Raw genomic sequence first — 24,222 nt, forward strand, 5'->3', positions numbered from 1 at the left:
TATGCTACTTAGACTATGCTCTTTAGGCTATTTATTTTGCACACCAAGACTTGAGAGGTCAACTTTTCTGTTACCCACTAGGTGCTTTAGTAGAAGGTACCCAGCAACTGTGCAGAAAAATGACCTCCAAGCTTCAGGATATAGAAACAAATGACAATAAATATGGCCCTTAAAGCATAAATGACTTCCCAATTTTGTCCTTTTATCTGTAGCGGCTAACTTTTCTGGTATTGAGGGGTGGCTGTTCAACCAGCAGACCGCCTGTCAAGTTAAGATTAGTGCAGCTTAGCCACAATTGTTGGTCGCCACACTGCAACCCCCGATATTATGGCGGGGCACACCTAACTTGACCTCAATATCAGGTTCCCGCTTAACACACTCAACTCTGCATCAACATTCACTCATTGGTTGCAGCTCGCATCTCAAGATCAGTATGGCCGACTCACATATGAGCCACGACGAGGTATGTACTTCCTTCACCTGCATCTGTGAAAAGCGTATTGGACCTTTTGAAGAGCACGTTCCTGACATCATGCATGACAGTTCTTCGCCAAGCTGGGTGAGCTCTTCGACCATCGCAAGGGCAGCGACCATGGCTCCATCTACCTGAGCCAGAAGCGACGTACGTGGAAATTCCTAAGTACTGGTTAACCACCCCTGCTAAATGCGTTCCAGTCATCTATGGTCAAGATATAGCCCAGCCCTCAGAAGAAGAACCAGATATCAACCCTAGCAAGCCTCTACCCCTCATTATCAAGGCAACAAACGGCAAGGGTAAGAGGGACCGTTCCAAAAAGGTCAAACTGTCCACAGTTGTGAACCCCGAAGATTTGGAGGCATTTTATGTGAGGTATGCCGATGTGTGCAAGTCAGGCATGACAGCCCTGAAGCCAAGAGACAGGAGCAAGAAGAAGGCGAAGGCGAAGAAGAAGAAGGCCGCAGCATGATTTGACTTCAAAGTTGGGGGTTATATGATCAATTAATGAATTATTGTCCTACACATTGTCCTATCGAACCACCAAACCAACATAACTACTAATTATCGATTCTGAAAGAAATGGCAAGAAGAGTGAAGCGGACATCGTCTCAAGCGTTATGAAACCATGTGCGTATCGCGGGTGTATGAAGTGCGGAAATGGAGGCTTCAAGCCTCTAGCAGACTCTGCCTGTGTTGAGCTGTCCTCGGAAAGCGCCAGGAACAGCAAGGCTGGAGTGAGAGTCGGCGAAGAATTTCTCGGGGTTCTTCTCAATCTCGGCGACGGTGAAGCCAACACCACTGTCCTGTCCTTCCACCATAACGCCAGTGCGGAAAGGGCCCTGGAGGCACCCGACAGCGTTGCGGCTCTTCTCGTCGCCGACGGGGTTAGGGAAGGCAATGCTGTTAACAGTTAGCCCATGTGACATCAAATGTTACTATTATCATGTATAGACATACCGAGGAGGTCCAGACTTGCCCTTGGGAGCCTCGTGGATGTGAGTGGCCGTGTTGGCGGGAGACTGGTAGTCTCCGCGAAATCCGTAGAGAGTGATGTTGTAGCAGATGATGTCCTCGTGTGAGTTGATGCCGAACTTGAAGAGGCCCTTGCCTCCCTTCAGACCGCCAGTGAACTCATTGTCAGCATTCACGACCTGGTCAGGAGTGGCAACGACCTCCCAGGTAGAAGTGAAGGTGAAGGGGACGTTGCTGCTTTTGGGCTTAAGAAGTCCAAGGATACGCTTCTCGTGCTCCATGTCAGGGGTGGGAGAGGCAGCAGCGAGAGTGCTGAGGGCAATGGTGAAGACAGAGAACTTCATGTTTGCTTTGGAGTGGAGATAGGAGTATAGGCGATGTGTAAGAAGTGAGTGAAGTGTATAGTTGTTATGTGAGAGAAGTGATGAGAGCGATGATATTATCGAAATTAAGGCAACAGCTGCTCTTTTATAGAAGTCTTGTCAGTCAAGACATATACAGAACCCACCAGTGATTTTGTCACAACGTCATCATATCACTTGTCCAAAGCATCGTGAAGCCATTATCAAGGATCCTGTCTACGGCAGCTTCCACAAGGATTGCAACAAGTCGCCAAGCCTGAGTGCTCTGGTGTGCATAGTGCGTCAAGGTAATCAAAACATGTAGGGAGCTATCAGCCAGGCATTCGTTCACTTACAGATAGAGTATAAACCAGACTATCCCTTACCGAAGTGTCCAAGTGACGCTTGCAACTTGACTTACCAAGAGCTTTGGACTTGAGCTAGCACATTCACAGCCACGCTACATATGATGCCAAGGCTCAACATAATAAAACACCAAGCAAAATAGTAAATACACAGTAGGCTTGCCAGCTCTGGGCATAGCCTTCTTACGTATGCGCACATTGTATTGAACTGATATTGATTGGCGATAACATCAATCGTCAGCCGAGCACTCGCCCTCACGGGATACCGCATCTCCCGAGATGCTCACACTGCTTCTAGTACGTGAAATACTACTCTTGGAAAGTAGCAAACTTGCCAAGTCTACTTGGCATCGAGAAGGAGGGGATCGACAAATGCGCCAATTCCCGGCACGGAGTGATCAACAAGACAAGCTTATTTCGAAGCTTAAACAGAGCCGTTTCTTATTGGCTCATCTGAATCAAAAGGTAATTGTGCAGCACAATAAGGCACTTGCCAAACAGCTATCCCAGTATGGCATCGGGCAAGGGAGCTCAGGAATGACTATAAGCTTGGCAGATGTCGATCAAAAAGGTCCTTGGTACGGCAATTCGAGCATCCGGCTTGGTACTCTGCGGTGTCCACCAGAAACAAGATGTCACGGGCCTTTTCTCTCTCGTATCAGACAAATCAACACATTCATCAGAACTTACAAAGCGTTCCTGTTGTAGTTGTCGCTCGCCGAAGACTATCGGACCTCAACCTTTGCGCACGTTTGTCTCGGCAACGCTCATCACAATCGAGCCGGATGGTCACTGCCTAAGACATCGCTTTAATTCCAGGCTCATGAAAGGCCTATGATCGAAAGATTCACCTCCAGTGCTACGGCCAAATTTATGGGGCCCTGGTATTCACAATGTCAACGTCAACGTGTCAACAGCAAAGGCAGCCGAGGTGGACCTCTTACCTTTATGATTCCACCTCGCAACCCATTGGGCACACATGCAATAAAACCAGGCCAGATTACTCCCGAACGCCGGTATTCATCTTCCGATCATGGGCAACTTTTACCCTGACGGCATTGCCCCAAGATGCTACGCACGCATGTCCATACGAATCCTACGTCTTCCCCTTCACCAAGACCACCTGCCATCGTTATTCTTAAAAACCTTCGGATGATTACTCGAGATACATTCTAAGTAGAGCCGTGCAGTCTCCTATGAGACTGCCAGCCCGAGCAGTTATCCCTTCCTCCATTGACACAATCGCAACCTTGTCCTTATAACCGCTCACCTTGGTTGAGGCGTGAGAGTGAGACAAGTCGGTGCTGTTTGGTAAGCCCGTAATAAGATCCCTGTCGCACTGAGTTCCTCGGAATATTAGAGGATAAAGCGTCGATTCATCCTCAATAGTGATCGACCGCGTACCCGTGCATCAAGAATCCACCGCCGATATCCTCCAGCTTTTGCTGCTCATGTGAAAAACGAAAAGTATCAGAAAAGAAACAAGCCAATATAAAAGGAAAAGATGCCAGGGGGGATCCCCCCAGGCGGAACGTTGGCCATGACCGACAGAACATTGCTGTATGAAACCCAAGTTCAGTATAGATGATCACAACCCCTCTTACATGATCTGATCCTGAGTCAGGCCGCCATGAGGATCTGTGTCCATGACGTCGTTTCCGCCTTGGTTGAGATACTTGACGAAGCTCAAATTGAGAGGGCGACCGCCGTATTGATACCCCTGGAACTTGGTAATGGCAGTCTCAGCGGTCTCAGCTGAGTCGAAGCGAACGACGCCAGTACCGCGGGAGCGGCCGCTGGGCTCGTACTGGATCTCGGCTTGCTCGACCTTTCCAATGGTGGTGAATAGCTCGACCAAGTCATCGTTGCTAGTCGACCAGGGAAGCTGTACATTAGGTCAGTAGTGACTCGTATCTTAACGCGGAGAATAGCCTTACGTTGCGAACATAGATGATCTCTCCTCTGTCACTGCCGGCGGTGGCGTAATCAGTGAAAGGATTGGGAGGGACAGAGCTAGCAGGGGGCTCGAAGCCGGGTCCCCCAGGTGCACCTCCGCCGAATCCTCCACGGCCGCCGAAGCCACCTCCAAAACCACCACGTCCGCCGCCAAAACCGCCGCGACCAGCGAATCCTCCACCAAATCCTCCGCGCATGCCACCGCCAAAGCCACCTCGGCCGCCGAAGCCCATGCCGGGTCCACTACCGGCGTAGCGGTCCTCACGAACCTCGATGACACGGCCTTGCCAATCGTAGCCATTGAACTGCCCAATAGCGTTGCGAGCATCGTCGGGGCTCTCGAAGACAACGATACCAGATCCCTTAGGGCGGCCATCAGGTCCGATATGGACGTCGGCTCGAATTACGGCACCGGTTCGAGCTGCGCAACAGTTAGACTCCAGCACCACGGGGTCCTGGGTGTGTAAGAAAACAAAAACAATACATACCAGCTTGACGAAACAAGTCTTTGAGATCCTGCCAGCCTACATTGAAGGGAAGCTACTGCACGTCAATTCTTATCCATCATATTCACACAAACTGGGGTTGAACAAACGTTGGCCACATAGATCTGGCGGCCGCCGCCACCAGGAGCACCACCGCCGGGAGCACCACCGCCATATGCAGGGTTGAAATGGCCGGGCATACCGCCACCGCCGCCGAAGCCGCCGCGATTTCCGCCCGTTGCTCCAATAAACCGAGGCTCAGCCTCACGGTCCTTGCGTTTCTGTCAGCTTGGCGCCTGTGTCTGGCTTGCGGCTGTTGTTACTTACCTCACGCACGTAGACTAGACGACCCATGAGATTCTGGTTGCTCAGTTGGGCAACAGCCGCTTGGGCTTGCTCCCGCGTAGCATATTCCACAATTCTGTAAAGCTGTTAGTCACGTTCGAAGAGCTCAGAATGTAAATCGACTTACCCGCATCCCTACAATTAACCCAGGACAACGTCCCACCCGTCAACCCAACCGTCCATAAGTGCTAGAGGGAATGAAGAACCACAAAGGAAAGCCTGCCAAGGGAAAAGAAAAAAATCATGCGATGAAGCCCACCTTCGACATTCCGTTGGGAAGCAAGAGCACGTCGGCAAAGAGCACCTCTCCAGCTATACCATTTCGTCAGTCCCATGTATTCCACCTGCGTTCCGCGGCGTTGAAAGCCTCACCCTGTCTCATGAAGTCCTTAAGATGGTGCCACTTGACATCGTACGAGAGGTTACCGACGTAGACTCGGCGGTCCTGCTGGGACGATTCGCGAATGTTGTTCATCATTTGTTCTCGAGCGACGGCTCGCTCTTCGTAAGATCGGTGAGGGGCCTGTCCACCGTAGCCTGCACTTGGTCCTCCACCTGGTGCGCCTGTGCTAGTCATGGGCGAGCGATCACGGTTTCGTCGATAGTCGTCCCGGCTTCCTGATCGGCTGCGTGGGGAGTAGGAGCGGCGTCGGTGTGGCCTTTCGGGGCTTCTTGAGCGTCTGCGAGGAGATCGTGACCTCTCACGCTGAAGATTGTTAGCTGGGCGAAGTACAAGTGCGGATGCCATGTCAGAAGCTTGATTGTTGAATGAAACCGCCAATGTTGTGCAGAATGAGGGGTATTGTGAACTGAGATGTTTCGGGTAAAACAAGGCTGCGAGCGCAAACAGAGCTGATTCACTGCCCGTCGCTGTTGCTGCCACTGTCAGAGCACTGCTCTTTTGGGGAAAAAATGAGCAGCGCCAAACAGTGGCTTTCTTCGGCGGCTGTCTACGGCTACTTGAAAAAAAAACAGGAAGCAACAACCAAGGCGCGCCGCGACAGCCGATCTCGGATCAATGGAGCTGCCGTGAGTTCCTTCCAAATATTCAAGTTGCGCTCACTGTTCTTGAGAAGAAAGCAGGAAGGAGCAAAAGCAGCAAGCCGATCTGGCGCGGGAAGGCGCACAAGCTCGGCATGGCGACAGAGGATTTGCGCAGAAGAAAGGCAACAATGTCGACAGGCAGGTGCAGTTAAAAGGTAAAGTTGAGTAAAGTCAGGAATGAATCAAAGTTACTTACGGGTCGATAAGTATCACCGGAGTCAGCTATAGAAAGGTGAGCGTCAGAATCGGACAAGTCATGAAAGAATAGAACCTTTGCAAAAGATGCGCAATAATGGAAGATGGTGAGGGAGAGAAAGAGTGTTTGAAGTAACAGGGAGTAATGGTAGCTTGGTTGAGGTAGGCAGAGAGGTCAACCTCTTTAGTGGAGGGGTGGTAGCAGAGCCAGGTGGACCTTGGCGGGAGATGCAGGTAAGGGGGCTCGATAATGCAATGCAGTGAATGGATGGGGAAGGACGATGCGAAGAAGAAGAGACGACTGGGAGGGCTTTGTTGGAGTGGAATGGGGAATCTCCGAGACTGCATCAAGCAAGAGGTGGTATCACACTGATTGATGAAGACACTCCAAGGAGTGGGATCGCATGCGCAGATACAACAACAATGCAAGACACAGCAGCAACAGGCAGGCAGGCTCAGGATCTGTTGTGTTCGGGCTTTGGAAACCAAAAGACTCAGATCATGGCTTGGATAGGCTCAATAGGGCCCGGGAGAAAATGGATGAGCTAGTGCTGGGCAACTACAGAAGAGTCGCCGAGCCTCGAGGAGCCATCGAAGACGACAATGGGCACTGCAAGATCAAGACGACAAAGGGCCGGCACACATGTTGCCTCGCAGACGCGTGAGTGCATGGCCAGCCATCATAGTATACCTAACGAGCAGCAACTGCTGCTGCCCACGGGAAGAACCAGGAACAGAGGAAGCAAACGAAAGATATCATCAACATACCCATTGTGATTGTGGTTTAATCGCGTGTGTAATACGTTTTGTCTGTCTTTCTGTCTGGATGTACAGAAAGAAATGTCCCTTTTGGTTGGGGTGGGTGTCCTTGTCGCGTAATAAGGTAGGTTGGTAGGTAATGTGAGCGACGAGTGACGGGTGCGAGTTCGGGCAGCAGACGAACTGGCGCGACCAGTTTCTAGGAAGGGTAGGTCTCGGCGGAGGGGAGCGGAGACGGGCCGTAGGTGTCCACGTTTCGTAGTGGAATATTAGGAGAGCGAGCGATTGATGAGCCGAAGATAGGTAACTATGGGGGTGACGAATGTGTGTGTATACTGTAGGCTAATAAAAGTGCCTGGGCAGCAAGGCCTAAAACAAGACAGGCCACGAGCAGGATCCACGGATGGTCAACAACAGCTGCGACTGTCGCATAGAAATTGCAAGCAAGCACCTTGGACTATGCAGGCCACAGATGAATCACAGTTCACTTGCGCGGGCTGGATAGGCTTGGCTTGACTGGGCTGGGCTGAAAAGGGTCTCGGCGTGCGGCGTGGTGGTACAGTACCAGATACCAGCGTCCAGGAAATGGGTGGTCAGGCTGGTCGGCTTTTTTCTTTCGCCAGGGACAGGAGATGTCGGCTTCTGACGCTTTCAAGGGGGTTTGAGGAGACGGCAGCGATGAGGAAACGATGGTCGAGGAAGTCTGTGGCTCTTTAGTGCTGACTGTCAAGGTTCTTCTCACTCCCTCTTCTTGTGTCGTAAAAAGAAAAGAACGCGTTGGGCAAGAGATGAGGAAGGACCAGGCGACGAATGAGGACACGGGACCGGGGTTAGACCAGGGGCAGGGACATGATGGGATCCACTCTAAAGCTTACTGGACATGAGCATGATAACACGAGGTGCCATGAAAGTTTAGTACGTTGCCAGTCTTCTGTATACAGTACAGTCCACAAGGTCAACGTTGGGTTTGTTGTAGCAGTATTATTGACTTGCAGCACCGGGCAAGTTTCGGACTGTAACCCAGGTATGTGCCTGTACGTGTACTTGCTGGTTTGATGGCCTCGGTCAGGTATAATCATGTTTTTTCTTCTGTGTTAGAACTTCAATATACCTACTAAGATACTCTCTAACATACAGTTCTTTAAGCAGAACTGGCCTTCTTGCTCACTTCTCTGTTACCGATAGTTAAAGGCTCGGTTTCCATCCCAACTCGAAAGTATATATACACCAACATCGAGAATCAGGACTCTTCAAACTCTCACCTCACAGGACGATTCGTCAGCGATCATCATCAACAGGTATTGAAAGAATCAGCGGTCCGGCTCTGCAAAGCGCTGGGAGTGCTGTCTTGTATAGGTGCAGATGACTTCTGGTTCGCCTGCATTCTTTCAAGGTTCAAGTAACATGGCGCTCTGCACTACTACCGGATCAAAGCACTCTACTACGTATAGTACTATACGTACTCATCGGATCCTGTATATCCATGGCTCAAGTTTAGTAGTCGAATTGCTTTATGCATTGCTTGCCTGGTTTCACAATGCAGCCTAATGTGTTTCTCCTTGAGCGATTATTGGGCTGCTCTAAACACCTGCTGGGTTAAAGTAGGCTAGCAAAGCACCAGGAACAAGGAGAGGCGAATTTACAGCAGCAGATCAGGGATATGTCGCGTTGGGTAATTGTTGATTTCAGGCTCATCTTAGTCTCCGGATCTGCAGCTCAGATCCATCACATTCTACATTCACACCATACGAGGTCTGTTGGTCAAGAATGAAAAGGACTTGCCAATTTCTATCGCAGGGCTGAAACCACGAGTTTTCTAAACGAGATGTTCCCATCGCCACCATTGACCTCACCAAATTTACGGGAGCGATAATCCAGTTGGGACCGACACAAACTCCCTCTGCCCGTACTTTTCCGTGGTATCACTAACAGCACCAAAACCCACACAAGAATGGATGAACCCTGCTGTCCGCTGAACAGTCTACCGAAACGATTTCGAAACTGTGTCTAGTCAAGCTCGCATGTGCAGCTGAATGCATGCAATGAGAGCCGTGATTGGTTTGTGTGACATCTCGATTCCCCACCTACGTACGAAGAGATTCATTGTTACACAACAGCTATCGCTGCAAGTCGCAACCAATAAGTCGCTCTTTACCGATGTCGACCCCTCCCAACGCATGAAGGATCAGGGTTGCTAGCTGCCCTGTTGCTTGTCTCGTCACATTCTCAAGGCAGGATTCTGATGAGCAGGTAAGAAGACTTTTTGACATGCTATTGGTTGGTGATAAACGTTCGGGTTATTTGGACACCGCTGAACAAGCCGTATAACGCCTGGCGGAGATGCCACGATGCTCTAATACCATACATCATACAGCACCAACATCACGGGCGACCTAATACCCGCAAGCAGGCTCATGCCAGGTCAGAATCCGATCATCAAGGTTGTTTGCGGATCCCCGGCGATGTAATACATATGTACCTAGGTAGGTAGCTACCTACGCTCAGGCCGTTAGCAGCATTCAATGTGGAGTAACTATCAAGCACGCACTTCCACTCCAGGCTTTCTGCTGCCTCGCAGCTCACTCCGTACCTTGGTACATAGTAGAAGACCAGGATGAAATATCCGACTTCTGGCATGCATCTGCATGATGGTTGCATACGAACAGATGATACAACTACTATGTACTGTTACTACCTACAGCATATGTACAGTCACCCTTGGGATCAGGGCTGTACGGTTTAGCAACGGGAGATAGACTTGGGTTGGAAGTCTAGGGCTTTTCGGATGATTGTGAACAACTGATCCATGCTAGTAAGACGCGGCTTGAGCTAGGATACGGTAACATGAAGTATCTCGTTTACAAGCATATCAGATCAGACGCATTCACTTACTTGCATTGAGGGAAGTAACTGAAGTACGACATTTGGCAGTAGGTAGTAGGTACTAAGCTATGGATGTGCCGAAGCTCCGCTATGCTGATATGTCGTGCTGGAGGAGTCGTTAACGCACAGAGTAATCATTCACTCCATACCACATGCTGTGATCTGAAGCAAGTATTCTTGTTGAATCTTTTTAGTGGAGTTGCTTCATCCCAAGGAACGATTTCGAGACTATAGATAACGGCTTCGCAGTAACGTACCTAACAGTAGGGTGCTCTAGAGCGAAAATGTTGACTGCCGATCCCGTACAGTATAAAGACAAAGTCCGGAGTGGCCCGAGCTCTTTCCCGTAGTCCCCCCCACCCGTGCCATTAGATCGTTGTGATTGGGAGACGACTTGACTACCTAGGTAGCATAGAACAAATCGCAAACGTCAACTCCAAAAAAAACGGTCGATGCATGTGAAGCCCAAATCGCGACATCGTCATAATTAATACGATACAATACCTCAACATAAAACTATTCTCAATATGGCAGCTTCCACTCGAAGTCTCCCCAAGACGTCGGTCTTGCGCGCCTCGAGGTTGACACAGGGTCTGAACTCTCGCCGACCCTTCCACGCATACGATCATCCACCACCACCAGGACCGTTTGGCAATGCAGAAAAGTCCATTCTTGCTGCTGCCTATAAACACGTCCCCGAGCTCGGATTCTCTCAGAAGGCCCTTGGTCGCGGAGCAAGAGATGCTGGTTACCTCGACATCAGTGCCAGTGTCATTCCCGACGGTGCCTTTGGCTTGATCCGATACCATTTAACTACCCAGCGCGAAGCTCTGGCAGCTCGCAGCAAGGAAGCTCTCCCTGGTGCAGATCAGCCCAGTGTTGCGGCGAGAGTGGAAGCTCTAACATGGGAGCGACTTATGGGTAACAAGGAGATTCTGGGCCGCTGGCAAGAGGTAGGACAGATGTCGAATCAATGGGATACCCTAGACTGACTTTATTGTTTTACAGGCGTTGGCCGTTATGGCACAGCCCAGCTACGTCCCCGAGTCTCTAAAAGAGCTTGCCAAACTCTCCGATGAAATTTGGTTCCTTGCTGGCGACAAAGCCGTCGATCCCTCATGGTATACCAAGCGCGCCACCCTATCCATGATCTACAGCACAAGCGAGCTCTTCATGACGAATGATCGATCCCCCGATTTTGTTGAGACAAGACGGTTCCTTCAGCGAAGACTAGGCGAAGTCAAGTCAGTCGGCGGCATGGTTGGGTCGTTCGGTCAATGGGCTGGATACACGCTCAGCGCTGGTGTCAACATATTAAGGAGCAAGGGCGTCAGGATCTAAGGGAGTCACGCTCCCTCCAAGAACGGCGGAGAACGAATCATTTGTATAATATTGTAAGAACCATGTATACCATCGTCCATGAATATAGAAGCCTTAGCCGGCGCAAATTGTAATGTCATATCTACACTGTCCGTTCCTGTACAGAACAGTCCTACAAAGTTCTCTGGTATCACACGCGATAATTCCACAAACCTGAACCCATGCTTTTATCTTCTAATCCTCTGAGTGCCCTTTCAACGACCCGTTTCGCGCCTAACTCCAGAAACATATCGAGTACAACGTTTATCGGAAATCATCAAGCGTTCGTTGTCGAGGATCCGTAAGTCTAGCACATGTATTATTAGCAACTGATAAATAACCGCAACAAAATCGAAGGGGGACTAACCGAATAATCTTGACGTCCTTGTCCAACCTCGCCCGACCTTCAATGGCATTGGGGGTGATGAGAATATATTGGCGCGAAACCGAGCGTCGAGCAACATCCACCTATTTGAATTTTTATGTTAGAGCGCGTGATACTTTATCGGTCTGGTGTTTTGGTTACTTACCAGCATGTTTGTGCTAATGGCACGATTGACGTTGTCCATGAACACGTCAAATTCGTCAAGGCATCGAATTGGGGAACCAATTGCCTCCCAAACTGACAGCAGCATGCAAATGGACGAGAAGGATTTTTCTCCACCAGAAAGAGTCTTTGTGTTTCTTCCAGACGAGCTCTTGCGCGTCTCATCGGGTTCAATCTGGACGTGGACCTTGCGGTTTCTATGGTCCAAGTCAATTTTACCTCGAAAACCTCGCTCGCTGAGAAGGTAGTTGAACTGGATACGAATGCGTGCGCTGATCTGTCGCTGGAACTGGCGCCACATGTATAGACGGCTATGAATGGCACGCTTCAAGCAAGCAATGGTATCATCCAAGTCCTTGGTTTGCCTCTGAACGCTTTCGTATCGGTCTTTGGCTTCGTGAGAGCGGTCAAATATTTGGTCATCCGTAGCTCCAATACGCGCTTCTCGTTGTTTGAGTTGTTCTCTGAGTTTGGTGTACTTTTGCTCAATACTGTCGTATGTCTCGTCTTCCGGAATGTGCACCCGTTCTGGTACTGCCTCTGTCGCCTGCTCAATGAACTGCGCCACCTCTATTGCCTTGTGCTCTCTCTTTTCCTCAACACGCCGCCTCTCGTTTTTCTCAATATCGACCTGTTCGAAAGCATCATTCTTCTTGGCTACGGCAACCCGCCTCATGTTCTCAGCAGTGGCAATTTTCTGGGACGCTTTTTGAACCTTGCCCTCAAATTCCTCTTGATTGTTCTTGGCTTCTTCAAGCTTCAGGCGAGCCTTCTCGGTTTTGGCTTTCAGATCTCGCTTTGATAGTGCCATTTCACCATACTGATTCCCAAGAGATTCTTCATCGGATCGCCTTGACTCCAGCTCGGCTCGGAGGATATTGAGTCTGCCATCAACCCCTTCGAACGCATCCAGCTCCATTTGGATACGCTCAATATCAGCTTGTGTTCGGCGAAGGTCACCTTCGAGCTTCCTGTTATCTTTGCGTTGGTTGTCAAGCTCTGTCCTGCATCGTTGAACTGCCTGCTGTGCCTGTCGTTCCTTTCGGTTGATCTCGGCCATCTCCAGGCCTAGATGCTTGAGATTGTCCTCCTGAATTCGAACCTGTTGGCCGGTATCTGTCTGCATTCGGGGCCGCATAGTATATGGCTGGACGGGGCTTGTTGCCATCGAGCCGTTACGATTTGTGAGCCTCAGACCCCATCCTCGCTTATTTTGTCCATCATGGAAACAGAGACAGGCCCCTACATTGCGTGGAGGAACGCCTTCGACCATAACTTTCTGAGCCTCTTCTCGGTCACGAATAAGAATGATCTTCTCGATTTGATTGCCAATGATGAGCTGGGATCTGACAATATCATCATCGAATTGAAGAACTCTGAGAATGGTATCGAAGGCTGGGTCTGGCTCCAGACTGCTTGTGTCGATCTTGCCGCCATATGCAATGTAGATTGGTGGTTGTTTCTTAAGGCGCAACCGACGCATCAAGTTGGATAGTCTTGTTTGGTCCGACTTGCTCCTGACGACAAATGCGTTGAGTCCTTCGCCGAGAGTCCGCTCCAGGATACCTGACCACTCGGGTTTTGATAGTCGAATGTGAGCTCCAATAGGCCCGACGGGTTTCTGTTCCCATCCTTGTTCATTCTCGATTGCACTGACCACATCACGAATGTCTCTGTCGTAACCATCAAACCGGCCTCCGGTCGTTGCTTTGAGTTCGCGAACTTGTTGCTCGACGGAAACAATATCTTTACGTTTGATGTCTTTGCTGTACGAAAGCTTCTTCGACTCCTGTTCAGCGTCGCTGAGCCGAGTTTGGAGGTCAGGAAGATTGTTGTGTATCTCCTCCATCTGTTGTCTCAGCAAAGATTCCTTATCCCGGGCCTGCTCAAGCTCGTTATCCTTTTCAGATCTAGCGTTTCCAGTCGACTGACTCAATCGGCGTTCCTCCTCTTGAATCTTGAACTTGCAGGCCTTGATGTCGTCTTTGATTGTTTTGAGGCGCTGGTGGGCGTCTCGTTCCTCCATGAGCAACTCAGATTCGTCCTTTGCTGCTTCCCGATGTGCTTCCGTCGCTTTGACGATGCTCTCTTCATAGGATCCTCGGTCTTGCTCCAGTTCTTCCTTCGTTTGACGGCGTTGTTCGAGCTTCTCTTCGGTCAACCTGAGCTCTTCTGTCGTGCTCTCACAATACCGCTCCTTGTCGATGATTGTTTGGGCCCGTCTTACGAGGTCCTTCTCGTATTCGGCGAGTGACTGCTCCTGCTCCACAACCTGGTACCAAACTAACTGGTTTCTGTAGTGCCGCGCTTTCTCGCGCATTGTCTTGTTCTTTTGTGCTGTCTCAGATAGACGTTTGGCGTCTTCCATTTCTTTTTTAACCTGTTCAATCTTTGAGTCCAGGTCCTCCCTGAGCAGGAGTGTCTTTTCAAGTGTGTCCTGCGACATCTTGTAATCATTGTCTAGTTGTTCAAGTTGTACACCAGATACAAAATACTTGTACTTCTGGGCAGGTGTAGCGGCGTTGAGAAACTGACGCGCGTTGTCTTGTGACAGAACGGTTAGAGGGTTACCAATCTGCAGTGCATACCATTCGGATATCTCATCAACCTCTTGCTTCTTTGTTGATATGATTCGACCATTGGCGCTCTTGATCTTGAATCCACTACTGCCGGATTTAGAGAAATGGCGTTCGACAATTATAGTTTCACCGTATATGTCAGGTTGATAGGCATCTGAGCCGGCGTTCTTGATCTTCACGACCAAGCTTCCATGTTCAGTACCTTCCTTCACAAATGACTTGAGACTTCCTCCTCGATTGGTATCACTGGCTTTACCACCTAGGCAAAGCGTTAGGGCGGTAAGGACAGCACTCTTCCCGCTGCCATTCTCTCCTACGATGAAGTTGATGAGCGGGCCAAGATCGACATGCAGTCGCTCGTGGCACATAAAGTTGAAGCATGTGATGCTTTCAATGATACCACTTTCAGACACCATGTTGTTGCCTAGAGCAGCACCCCGCTGGGCCAACTTCTGGGTCGCTTGCTGGTCATCCCAGTCGGCGTGCTCAAGATGCTTGAAGCCGTCGTCTCGCATCATTTCATACTGAGTTTGAGGGGGTGGGTTGCGTTGGCGGCGGTCGTCGTCGTCATCGTCGCTCTCGTCGCTTGGTGTTTCCTCACGTCGGGGGGTTTGTTCTATCGTTCTTTCGTCATCGAGAGTGACCCTGGCGCGTTTTCTCTTGGGTAGATGTTAGATTGTGTAGATGACTGGTCGTGTCTGTGGCTCTTACAGCATCTCCGTTCCCATAATTTGATCGCGCTCTCTGTACATCTGTAATTTCGTCGTCTTCAGCATCGCGCCTCGATCGTTTGGTGGGAGCCATGGCTGCGATGCGCACGGGCTTGCGACGTTTCAAATGATGGGTATTTGAGGTGGGAAACCTTTACGCGAAGGTCGATCATGGACAGGAAGCATTCAATGAGACGAATATCGAGTAAGGAGGTAGCTTATTTCGTATCTGCGTAATACTAGCAGTGATGTAGTATTCTCGGTCCGTACAAAGGAGGAAGATTGGGCTAGGTTGACAAAGGGTAGTTGAATCATAGGGACCTTCTTTCACTCTACGCGTGGGACGTGACGACCGTGTCGCACAAGTGGGGCTTCTACTGTGCACAGCTACAGGTAGCTAGCTACCCATAATAGGATTAGCGCATCTTTGCGGCTGATGCCAGTTTAACTTGCTTACCCGGTAGCTAACAGGTAGGTACCTACTTATCATTGGGACCTACGTAAAATCGTTACTCCCAACGTCTGTCTCCCTCGACAAGACAACAAAATCACGGCCTTACAAAGGTTCAAAACTACAATGTCGTTTAGATCTGCAATCATAGAGGAGGAGGAAACCTCCCAAGAATCAGGCCAAACAGAAGAGACAGAATTTAAAAATCACCTGCCCGACAATTGTGTGGAATACCTACTTTTCTATCTGGATCCTCAACTCGATGCCAGAAAGCAACTGTCACAGATCGAGAACATTCGAAAGTCAGCAATAGACCTTGCCAACACCCTCACAAAAGACTATATATGGCAAAAAGATGAGTTTAATCTTGCACTAAAAAACGAATCAGGTGAGTATCAGAATTGCACGGTTCGCTATTCTGACGCAGTATGCTAATTGGTACGACAGGCCTATTGCATCTCCATGGCATCACCGATTATAGCGATGCCGTAGAGGATGAATGGTTGATTGTATACATCCTTCGGGAACTATCCAAGTCTCACCCTAATCTCTGGATTAGGGTGTTTGACACGGATGGTGAGTTCCTGCTCGTCGAAGCTGCAAATGTGCTTCCAAGATGGTTGAACCCAGAGATCGATAACAACCGAACTTGGATTAATACGGGCCATCTCCTACTCGTTCCAGTGAAAGACGAAGACGGCCTCAAAACCCGCAATCTTGAGCTTCCAGAAGCAGTTGAAATCATCAGAGCAAAACGCGAAGCCCTTGTACACTCGGGGTTTGTTGAAGCCGAGGCCTTCTATCGACTAGAAAAGTATCCGGCACAAATCGGCGAATCTATCCATCATTCACTCGTTACTATACCAAGGAAACTAGCATGTGTTCTACATTCGCTTCCTAAATCAGTTGCACCGGCCGTCGAAACATTCTATCTTCGAGACCCCATTGCTTTGAAACGTGTCATCTCACCATCAGGACCGCCAGTGTTTCCACCTCAGGACCTTATCACGACATCTGCTCGGTTCAGTAAAGTACTTTTCGCCCAGCTGCGATCTCAGAGATTCGATACTCCACCTAGCTGGGCTGATGTGCTCCGCAAGGCGCAAAAAGAGGTGCCCTCGGGCGAGTCGGACAAGGTCATGGCGAGATTGGACATCGGAATGAAACTCACATGTGGATTCGAAATGCTGGCCGCAAAGGCCGACAAGAGTAAAAACAGAGCCGTACGCGAGCTTGCTATCGTCATTGAGGACCTCGAGGAGGACGGTATTGATGCTCTACCTTCGGACGAAGAGATCAAGTCATGGAAGGATGCCGAGCGGGACGACAGCGAAGCCTGGATGGATATTGACTACCAAGAGTTCGAACGGGAACTGGATGGGAAGAGAGGAAACAACGCCTCCGATGCAAAGACGGGGTTTGGAGACGCGAACACGCAATCTGATCTTCGAAAAATCGTCTCCCGCTTCGAGGCGTTTCTCAACGACGACAGTGCTGGAATGGACGGCGCAGAACTTGACGAAATGGACTATGACGATGAGGAGGATGACGAATTCGACGATGATAGTGAGTCTGAGGATAAGGAGGTCAGTTTTGACGAAGAAGAGTTCGCAAAAATGATGAGAGAAATGATGGGCCTACCATCTACAGACTCGAACAACAACACGCCCAAGAAAACCAAGCACAAACCTGAACCACCAGTAATGGATGAAGAGGACGAAGAAATCCAAAAGCTCACCACAGAGTTCGAAGCTGAGCTGAACGAACACGGTGCTCTCAAGCTCGACCCTGCTGCAGAGAAACAGCCTCGTCTAAAGAACACAAGCCAAAAAGAAGGAGAAACCAGCTTGCCAAATATAGAAGAAGAAGGTGGAGAGGATAGCGAGGACGAAGTCGATATCGATTACAACCTGGCAAAGAACCTACTAGAGAGCTTCAAGAGCCAGGGTGGTATGGCTGGGCCAACGGGTAATTTGCTAGGTATGATGGGCTTCCAACTCCCACGAGACGAAGATGAAGAGAACGACATGGATGATGACGATGAGGCTGGTGGCAGTTCATCAAAGGGGAAGAGAAAAGCAAAAGCGTGATGCATTGGCAAAACATCACGGCGATCTGGTTGGCACAAGATAGAAACAAAACCCTTCTGAAATTGCTACGTGTGTACTGATCTAGCAGATCAACTCTAGTGAAAGGAGTCTAATATTCATATATTCGTGTATTGAAGACACTGCAAGTCAACAGTGCATAGCTGTTAGCCGGCGTCCTCTTGGTATCGTCAGGCTTCACTATCTTCCTCGCTCTCCTGGCCAGACCGTGGCCTCTTTGCAGGCGACATCTCACCACTGGGGCGTCTGCGCCGCTGCCGACCCATGTCGTCAAGCTCTTCTAGCTGAGCTAGCACACTGGCGAGGTGTTTTCGCGCCGCAAGTTCTTTCTTACTGCTGTCGTTCTGGGGTCTGTAATATTCTCCCACGAGAGCTACCAACGCGTGATAGCATTCGTATAGCAGGATTCGGATGTGTGCGTTTTCCCTATCTTCGATGATATTGGGTGACGCGGTGTCTTGACCCGGTATCTGGTTATCGAAACCTCGCCAGAATTCGTCCGAGGGCGACGGTGTCTTGCTGAAGACGGAGGCTATGAGAGGATCACCAAAGATACAGTTACTCCATTGTCGTAACCCTGTTAGCTCGATTTGTTTCCCAACTGAATCCTCTGGTGTTGCGCGATCTTCTTTCTCGCTGGTATCATCATGGATGACTATTCTGTAGTCTGGTCGCCTCTTCCTCACAAGGTTCGATCTTCTGGGCGCTCCTCGTGCTGGTTTAGACTCTGGCACCCCTTTCAGGTCCTCAGCAGGCGACTTAGGTTTCTTGGAAGTTTCGCAGATACGGTACACTAATGTGTTCGAGTCTTCTCCGGCATCTATGACAACTAGCCTGGGCTTTGTCACCGCATCGAGCAGATGTGCAAAGCGAGCAAACTGATATCGGACGTTCTTGTAGTTAAGCATAATGGTTAGATCCTCACCGTCACGAAGGACTGATTCAATCAAGCTATGAAACGCCACTCCCCATGAATCAGCGCCCTTTGACTCGCTCAAGCTTCCCTCAAAACGTCGCGGTGGATGATGGACAACTGACGGAGGGACCGAGAGTACATCGGCAGCAATACCAAATTTCCTTGTTGGTGAAACCTGACTGGCTATCCGACGGAGAAGTTGACCGGTTTGGAAGTCCACAATCCTCCGTTCGCTGGAACTTAGAGATTTAGAGAGTGCGGATATGGCTGCACCTCGTGGTGGTCGGACAAGGTTGTATTCAACTGGCGACATGCCGCTGACAGACTCATGCCTGACTAGGAGAGGTAGATACGCAGTCAACATATTATCTGGAGCCTCACTGCCCAACACCAATCCAGTGGTCTTGCTCATGGATTCTTTCGTTACAGAACTTGAGCAGACTTTTCTTTCCCTGGAACCAGAAGAGAGCCACTTCAGCACAGCAGCTTCTGAACCCAGCGTTGACTTTTCGGATCGCAGCAGGCGTATAACTGGAGGTGGAGGTAATGCCAGTAGAAGACTTGGGCCCTCGGTGACTTTAACATTATAAAGTCGTTGCAATCGAGCTGAAGGGATAACCTCGAGTTCCTTGACCGACAGACGAGGGCTGATACCACTGAGGAGGGAGAGGACGGAACTCTCTGGCGGAGCAGCCGCCATGGGGATGAGAGGTGAGGTAGGAGTAGGGTCAGTCGAGGAGGACTCAGTAAAGGCCAAGTCTCGGGCCGAACGGGGGATATTGTCATGTACAAGGTTGCAGCTCTTTTGCGCAACACAATGGCTCAGGAGGGGCAGACTGCCGTCGTCCCGAAGGGTGCATTGGTACGACAGTCGAGTCATAGGGAGACGGGTATATATGAGTAGGCGAAGCGAAATGTTTGGTCGTGGGATGCTCGGGAAGAGAGTGGCGGCTAGATGAAGGCGATGGTTGGCGAGGGTTGAAGGATAACTTTGCAGTAATCCATAAGAGAATGGGGTTCGGCCTCTGGCGAGTTTGACAGATTCTCTCAAAGGTAGAGCCGAGTACAACTGTTGTCTGCGATGCGTGCCTCGTAGACAAATACACAAACAGGGAGATGCTCCTGTTGCAACACAGAATGAGACAAAGATTTATGGCAGCAGAGGCGAGAGAGTATATAGAGAAATTATGTGCTTTAACACGTCGACTTTGTTTAGGGCAAGAGTTAGGAATGATCTCTATAAGATTGTGAGAGGATAATATAAAGGAATGATAATATGTGGTAGGTTGCGAGGGTTGGAGATCATAAGTTGATTATTAGCTTCGCTACATGGGTTGGCTTCGTCTTCTCGAACGCCTCGTGCGTATGTAAAAGCAAGCGAATAAAGCGACAGGCCAGGCAATCAGATCTCAAACAGGAAAAAGCAAGAACAAAAAAAAAAGGTGCCTTTGGTGTAGGGATCAACGAGGGTAGGGAAGATGAAGTGTGTATTAGCGAGAGAAGCGCCAGCATTGGTACGCAGGCAGGCATCGTTCGGACCCGAGAGAGTGAGGATCATGCATGGTTGGTGATGTTAATAGAAGGAAATAGCGGAATGACTAGACAGGGATGCATGTCACCGCTGGTCAGCAAAAGAGCAGAGAAGCGAGAATTATGGGAATGCGATAGTTTGGCCATGGGGGATTGGTCAATTGCCAGCAGCAAAGGTACCTCAGGTAAAGGTTGAGAAGGGTCCACGCTCACGAGGGCGGAATCTAGAACCGAGAGGCGGGGGATGTAAATGGTCGACGTAGCGAGCGAGACCTGGCCTGGCTTAGGTACAGTCAGCCAAGCAAGAAACGCATTGTTACTTTATTTCTTCAAGAGAAACAAACGACTGCCTGATAACGATGATGGTGATGATGATGACGATCGTGAAGCTTGGGGCAACGGCTGAGCTGAACTGATCTCAGCTGAGCTCACCGTTTCCCCTTTTCCTTTGACTCCTACCTTTAATCCTGAGTTTTGCAGCATCAGCATATGTAGGGACCCGACGCCAGCCCTGGCCGTATCATGAATGCATGCATGGATGAATGTATGCATGTATTGTAATCATGGAAACAACCAGGCTTTGCAAGGTCTTTCTTGTCCCTATCCCGCCAGAACGGTGAAGCCGAAGCGAGGCGTCATTGAAAGTAAAACTACATTACATACTCTGTACTAAGGCACTTGACTGACGATAAACGACCAAAAAAAAAGGGCGGAAACGAAATGAACGGGGAAATTTCCACTATACAGCACCACTCAGTTATAGTAACGTAGCAGCTGTTAGGTTACCGAGTGGGCAACCGCTTGCAGTCTTTAGCTTCAAGCCTCTTTTGTCTCCCCCAATTTGCCAAGACACAAGGGCGCGGAATGCTCCCCGAAGAACTGTAGTAGAAGCATCGAAGGATCAAAGAGGCGAGACGAGACGATCTGAAAACCTATTATAACTCATCCCTTATAATTTTGTTGTTTTGTTGTTTGTTGCAAAGGGTTTAGTCGAGAAACAGATCGCCATAGGCAAAGCGGACCGGAACGATCACCGCACTCGATCGAGCTTAACTACACCCACTGTTCTGTAGTAAACTATTTACTTACTGGAACTATTCTATTAGAGTTCTATGACTATACGAAGGATGACAAGTCGGCAAGTGAGTGTAAGCAGAACCTGTCCATAATCTTCGTATAACACGTCACAACTCTCTACACATCTTCCTTCGTTCATGGACAAAACTGACGACGAGCGGAATGTCAGACTCTAAATGAACCCATGCCTCTGGCGTGCATCGAGAAGCGAGTCGGGAAATTTATGATTGGCCAAGACAAGCGAAGCTGACCTGGAGCGCATTCCGTCAAGTCAAACCATCCCTGTCAAGTCCCATCCCCTGAAGGTTGTTTGTTCTTTTACTCTTCGGTACGTACCTGCAATACTACCTTGTTACTATTACCTCCCAATTCAACCATCGCTCTATCAGAAATCTTCGCCTATTATACTACAGTTGGAACCTGTTCTGACAACTAACTAAAGTAATTGGGGCCGGTCTCAAGCCACTCCCGGTTTAATTTTACTATTTCGGGAATGCAGCGGGCGAGAAATGAACCAAGTTAACCAGGCTTGACTTTGTTTGTAGTTTCATCGATATAAAAGGATCCTCCTGGTAACATACGAGGGCCTCAATATGCCCCTCTGAAACCTCAACGCAGTATATGTGTGCGAATGCGCGGCATGTAAGCATGGCTAAAAACGCCCTCACCATACTTCTTTGTCAAATCCCATCTTTCCCCCCCTCCCCCTCACATGAACAACAAGTCCAGTCATCCATCATCTTGCACTGCTCACCCTACTTACCTAGCCTTACGGCACGTCCCATCCCGTGTGTCATGTGTGTACAACAAAGCTGGGGCTGGACAACAATATCCTGAGTCGTGCGCTAAAAACGGTCCCTAAGGTGGCAGCAGCTTATGAAACCTGGACTATGGAGCGACAAAAGTTCTTCTAGGGATGAACCCAATTGTAGAAACCCCGTTCTTTTTCGGACTTCCATGAAACTCTGTCTACTGACGCATACGATGATATATGCCCATTCGTCCTATGCGTGCCAGCCCACCGGCGATGATCCTTCCGTGGCCGCGTAAGTAATTATCCTTTCGCACCCTTCAAGCCAACCAAACCTTGCAAACTCAAGGTTGCGTTGTTACTCTCCAGAGTTGTAACGGCCACCGTACCCATGCTTTCATAATGAGCTCAAGTGGATGCTTTACAACTCCAGCATAGCAAAACCTGCGAATCTATCTCGGCAGATATTTGACGTCCTTTAAGTAACGCATAAAACGTGCCGGAAACTCTCATACGGCACCATTGAAGGCTCGCCCGAACCGCGCGAATCAGACGGTTGCTGTGTAGCCATGAGATAAAACGGTCGGCTCGCTTGGTCCATCAACTACCGCAGTCACAAGCAGACTTCCATACACCAGTGACTCAAAGTTTATGTTGATGCCGCAGCTTCCTTCTCGGCTGCAGGCTTACTCTCCTTCTTCTTACCATCCAAAGCCACCTTGTACAGCTCGTTCAGATTGTAACGCTTCAGCTCCTCACTCTCCTTTCCATCGACAACCGAGACTCCGCAGAACGTCTTGACGCTAGTTAGTCTATAGTACTTCTGTGACACAGCGATAGGTGGAATACGCGAAGGAGGGGGGACCGCTTACCTGGAAAATCTCAACCAATACCACCTTGTCGGGATTGCTTAGGTTGACCTTGTGTTTAGGGTTGACCAAATCCGCAATCTTCTTTATCACGTCGCTCGATTTGAAGGCGGTGTGATTGCGGATGTTGTACCTAATGGCGTACTGTAAGGGGGGGTTGTTAGATTCATCAGACGACACTGCTTGCAAATCATATCATCAACTTACCGTGCAGGCTGCAGAGCCATCAGTCTCTTCATTTGAAGAAACTGCCTCAGCTGTGGGAGCATCCTCTCCTGACTCCTTCTTGAGTTCAAAGTGCGGGCCCATCACAGTCCGAGCTACACGCTCGATACCCTTGTCGGTAGCCTTGTCCGTGTCAAAGACGGGTGTTAAGCGGTTGGTATACTTGGTCTTGCGCTGCATCGGGTCCGGACAGTCCTTAGCATCCTGGCAAATCTTGGCGATAAGCTGGAGAGGCTCGATGGGCTTCACTGTCTTCATGAAAAAGACACAGTCAAGGCCAGTCCCAATTGCTGTAAAGGTCTGCTTTGTCTTGGGCTTTGGCTGTGACAGACTAGCCAATTCCTTCTCGATGGAAGCCTCAATGTCACCACCATCTTCAACATCATCGCCCTCTCCATCTTCCTTCGGAGCTTGTACCCCAAAAAGCGATTCGCCGTACTACATCAGGTTAGTTGAGTAAACATGTATACTAACAAACAACAGACAAGTGAGTTGTAGTGGGCGAGTGGCATACCTCGTCGCAGACAGCCTTGAACTCCCTTATGGCCTTGCCCCTCATACCTCTCGCGTAAGTCACCCAAATACCGGCATCTTCAACCTCTAGGGTTCTCCCTAGCTCCATCTGCTCACTTTTCTTGGCTTTTTGGTGTGCCGTCTGCCACTTGCCAGACGCGCCTCCCTGTGATCAATGTCAGCTCACTTCTTTCGCAGAAGCCATTCAACAGACCCTCCAAGTCTGGCTGAAAGGTTAATTGTAAACAATAGCTCATCCTTCGTGCTTACCTTGCTCTTCTTAAAGGGTTGGCCATTGCCACCAGGGCCCTGCTTCCGCTTACCAGCACTGTCGCTCATAATGCTACTGTGTCGTGGTAGATAGATGATATGTGTGAAATGGGATTCTTGTTGACCGTTGCCGTAGTAGTTCTTAAATGAAGTGAATAATTACCTAAGCCTTGATGTTAGTTTTAAAGAGACTTTGATCCAGCTTGAGGTCGTTGCGCGTGGAGAATTTTGGCGCGAGCGAATCACGTGGTGCGTTTTGTCTACCTTGTAGGCTAAGATGATCGAACAACCCAAATCTTGAATGTTATGATACAATACTAAAAAAAAAACTAGTTGAAATTTGACTTTCCAATATGACAATTTGTATTTCCGGAATTTTCTGGCACAATGCCTTTATTTTGTTGGGGTTTATTTATTGAACACTTGTGTAAATCGAGTAACTTATTGATGAGAGTTATAAACTGAAGCTTATGGTGCCTACGAGACAAACATGT

At 49.4% G+C, this 24,222-nt stretch overlaps 8 protein-coding genes across 8 annotated transcripts, besides 2 other annotated features; 3 read left to right on the forward strand and 5 right to left on the reverse strand.

Moving 5' to 3' along the window:
* Nucleotides 1-433: 433 nt before the first annotated feature.
* On the forward strand, nt 434-947 carry FPSE_10358 (uncharacterized protein; the record flags this gene model as incomplete). The annotated part of the gene is made up of 3 exons (XM_009263475.1): nt 434-463; nt 544-622; nt 676-947. The coding sequence occupies 3 exons, from the start codon at nt 434-436 to the stop codon at nt 945-947; spliced, it is 381 nt and encodes a 126-aa protein (XP_009261750.1).
* A 205-nt stretch (nt 948-1,152) lies between these two features.
* On the reverse strand, nt 1,153-1,794 carry FPSE_10357 (uncharacterized protein; the record flags this gene model as incomplete). Its single annotated transcript, XM_009263474.1, has 2 exons — nt 1,153-1,378; nt 1,436-1,794. The coding sequence occupies 2 exons, from the start codon at nt 1,792-1,794 to the stop codon at nt 1,153-1,155; spliced, it is 585 nt and encodes a 194-aa protein (XP_009261749.1).
* Nucleotides 1,795-3,756: 1,962 nt separating this feature from the next.
* On the reverse strand, nt 3,757-6,080 carry FPSE_10356 (uncharacterized protein; the record flags this gene model as incomplete). The annotated part of the gene is made up of 9 exons (XM_009263473.1): nt 3,757-4,041; nt 4,094-4,533; nt 4,601-4,652; nt 4,708-4,869; nt 4,925-5,018; nt 5,070-5,077; nt 5,202-5,254; nt 5,315-5,840; nt 6,006-6,080. 9 exons carry the CDS (start codon nt 6,078-6,080, stop codon nt 3,757-3,759), a joined length of 1,695 nt encoding a protein of 564 aa, XP_009261748.1.
* Nucleotides 6,081-10,350: 4,270 nt separating this feature from the next.
* On the forward strand, nt 10,351-11,164 carry FPSE_10355 (uncharacterized protein; the record flags this gene model as incomplete). The annotated part of the gene is made up of 2 exons (XM_009263472.1): nt 10,351-10,776; nt 10,832-11,164. The coding sequence occupies 2 exons, from the start codon at nt 10,351-10,353 to the stop codon at nt 11,162-11,164; spliced, it is 759 nt and encodes a 252-aa protein (XP_009261747.1).
* Nucleotides 11,165-11,446: 282 nt separating this feature from the next.
* On the reverse strand, nt 11,447-15,112 carry FPSE_10354 (uncharacterized protein; the record flags this gene model as incomplete). Its single annotated transcript, XM_009263471.1, has 4 exons — nt 11,447-11,489; nt 11,550-11,650; nt 11,713-14,967; nt 15,020-15,112. 4 exons carry the CDS (start codon nt 15,110-15,112, stop codon nt 11,447-11,449), a joined length of 3,492 nt encoding a protein of 1,163 aa, XP_009261746.1.
* Nucleotides 15,113-15,595: 483 nt separating this feature from the next.
* On the forward strand, nt 15,596-17,559 carry FPSE_10353 (uncharacterized protein; the record flags this gene model as incomplete). Its single annotated transcript, XM_009263470.1, has 2 exons — nt 15,596-15,857; nt 15,917-17,559. The coding sequence occupies 2 exons, from the start codon at nt 15,596-15,598 to the stop codon at nt 17,557-17,559; spliced, it is 1,905 nt and encodes a 634-aa protein (XP_009261745.1).
* A 188-nt stretch (nt 17,560-17,747) lies between these two features.
* FPSE_10352 (uncharacterized protein) lies at nt 17,748-19,373 on the reverse strand (the record flags this gene model as incomplete). The annotated part of the gene is made up of 1 exon (XM_009263469.1): nt 17,748-19,373. One exon carries the CDS (start codon nt 19,371-19,373, stop codon nt 17,748-17,750), a length of 1,626 nt encoding a protein of 541 aa, XP_009261744.1.
* A 1,001-nt stretch (nt 19,374-20,374) lies between these two features.
* Nucleotides 20,375-20,405: a microsatellite.
* A 139-nt stretch (nt 20,406-20,544) lies between these two features.
* Nucleotides 20,545-20,579: a microsatellite.
* Nucleotides 20,580-22,500: 1,921 nt separating this feature from the next.
* FPSE_10351 (uncharacterized protein) lies at nt 22,501-23,797 on the reverse strand (the record flags this gene model as incomplete). The annotated part of the gene is made up of 5 exons (XM_009263468.1): nt 22,501-22,647; nt 22,724-22,864; nt 22,928-23,383; nt 23,460-23,624; nt 23,729-23,797. 5 exons carry the CDS (start codon nt 23,795-23,797, stop codon nt 22,501-22,503), a joined length of 978 nt encoding a protein of 325 aa, XP_009261743.1.
* Nucleotides 23,798-24,222: the final 425 nt, after the last annotated feature.

Source organism: Fusarium pseudograminearum, chromosome 4, assembly GCF_000303195.2.
Source record: "Fusarium pseudograminearum CS3096 chromosome 4, whole genome shotgun sequence".
NCBI classification, from domain to species: Eukaryota; Fungi; Ascomycota; class Sordariomycetes; order Hypocreales; family Nectriaceae; genus Fusarium; species Fusarium pseudograminearum.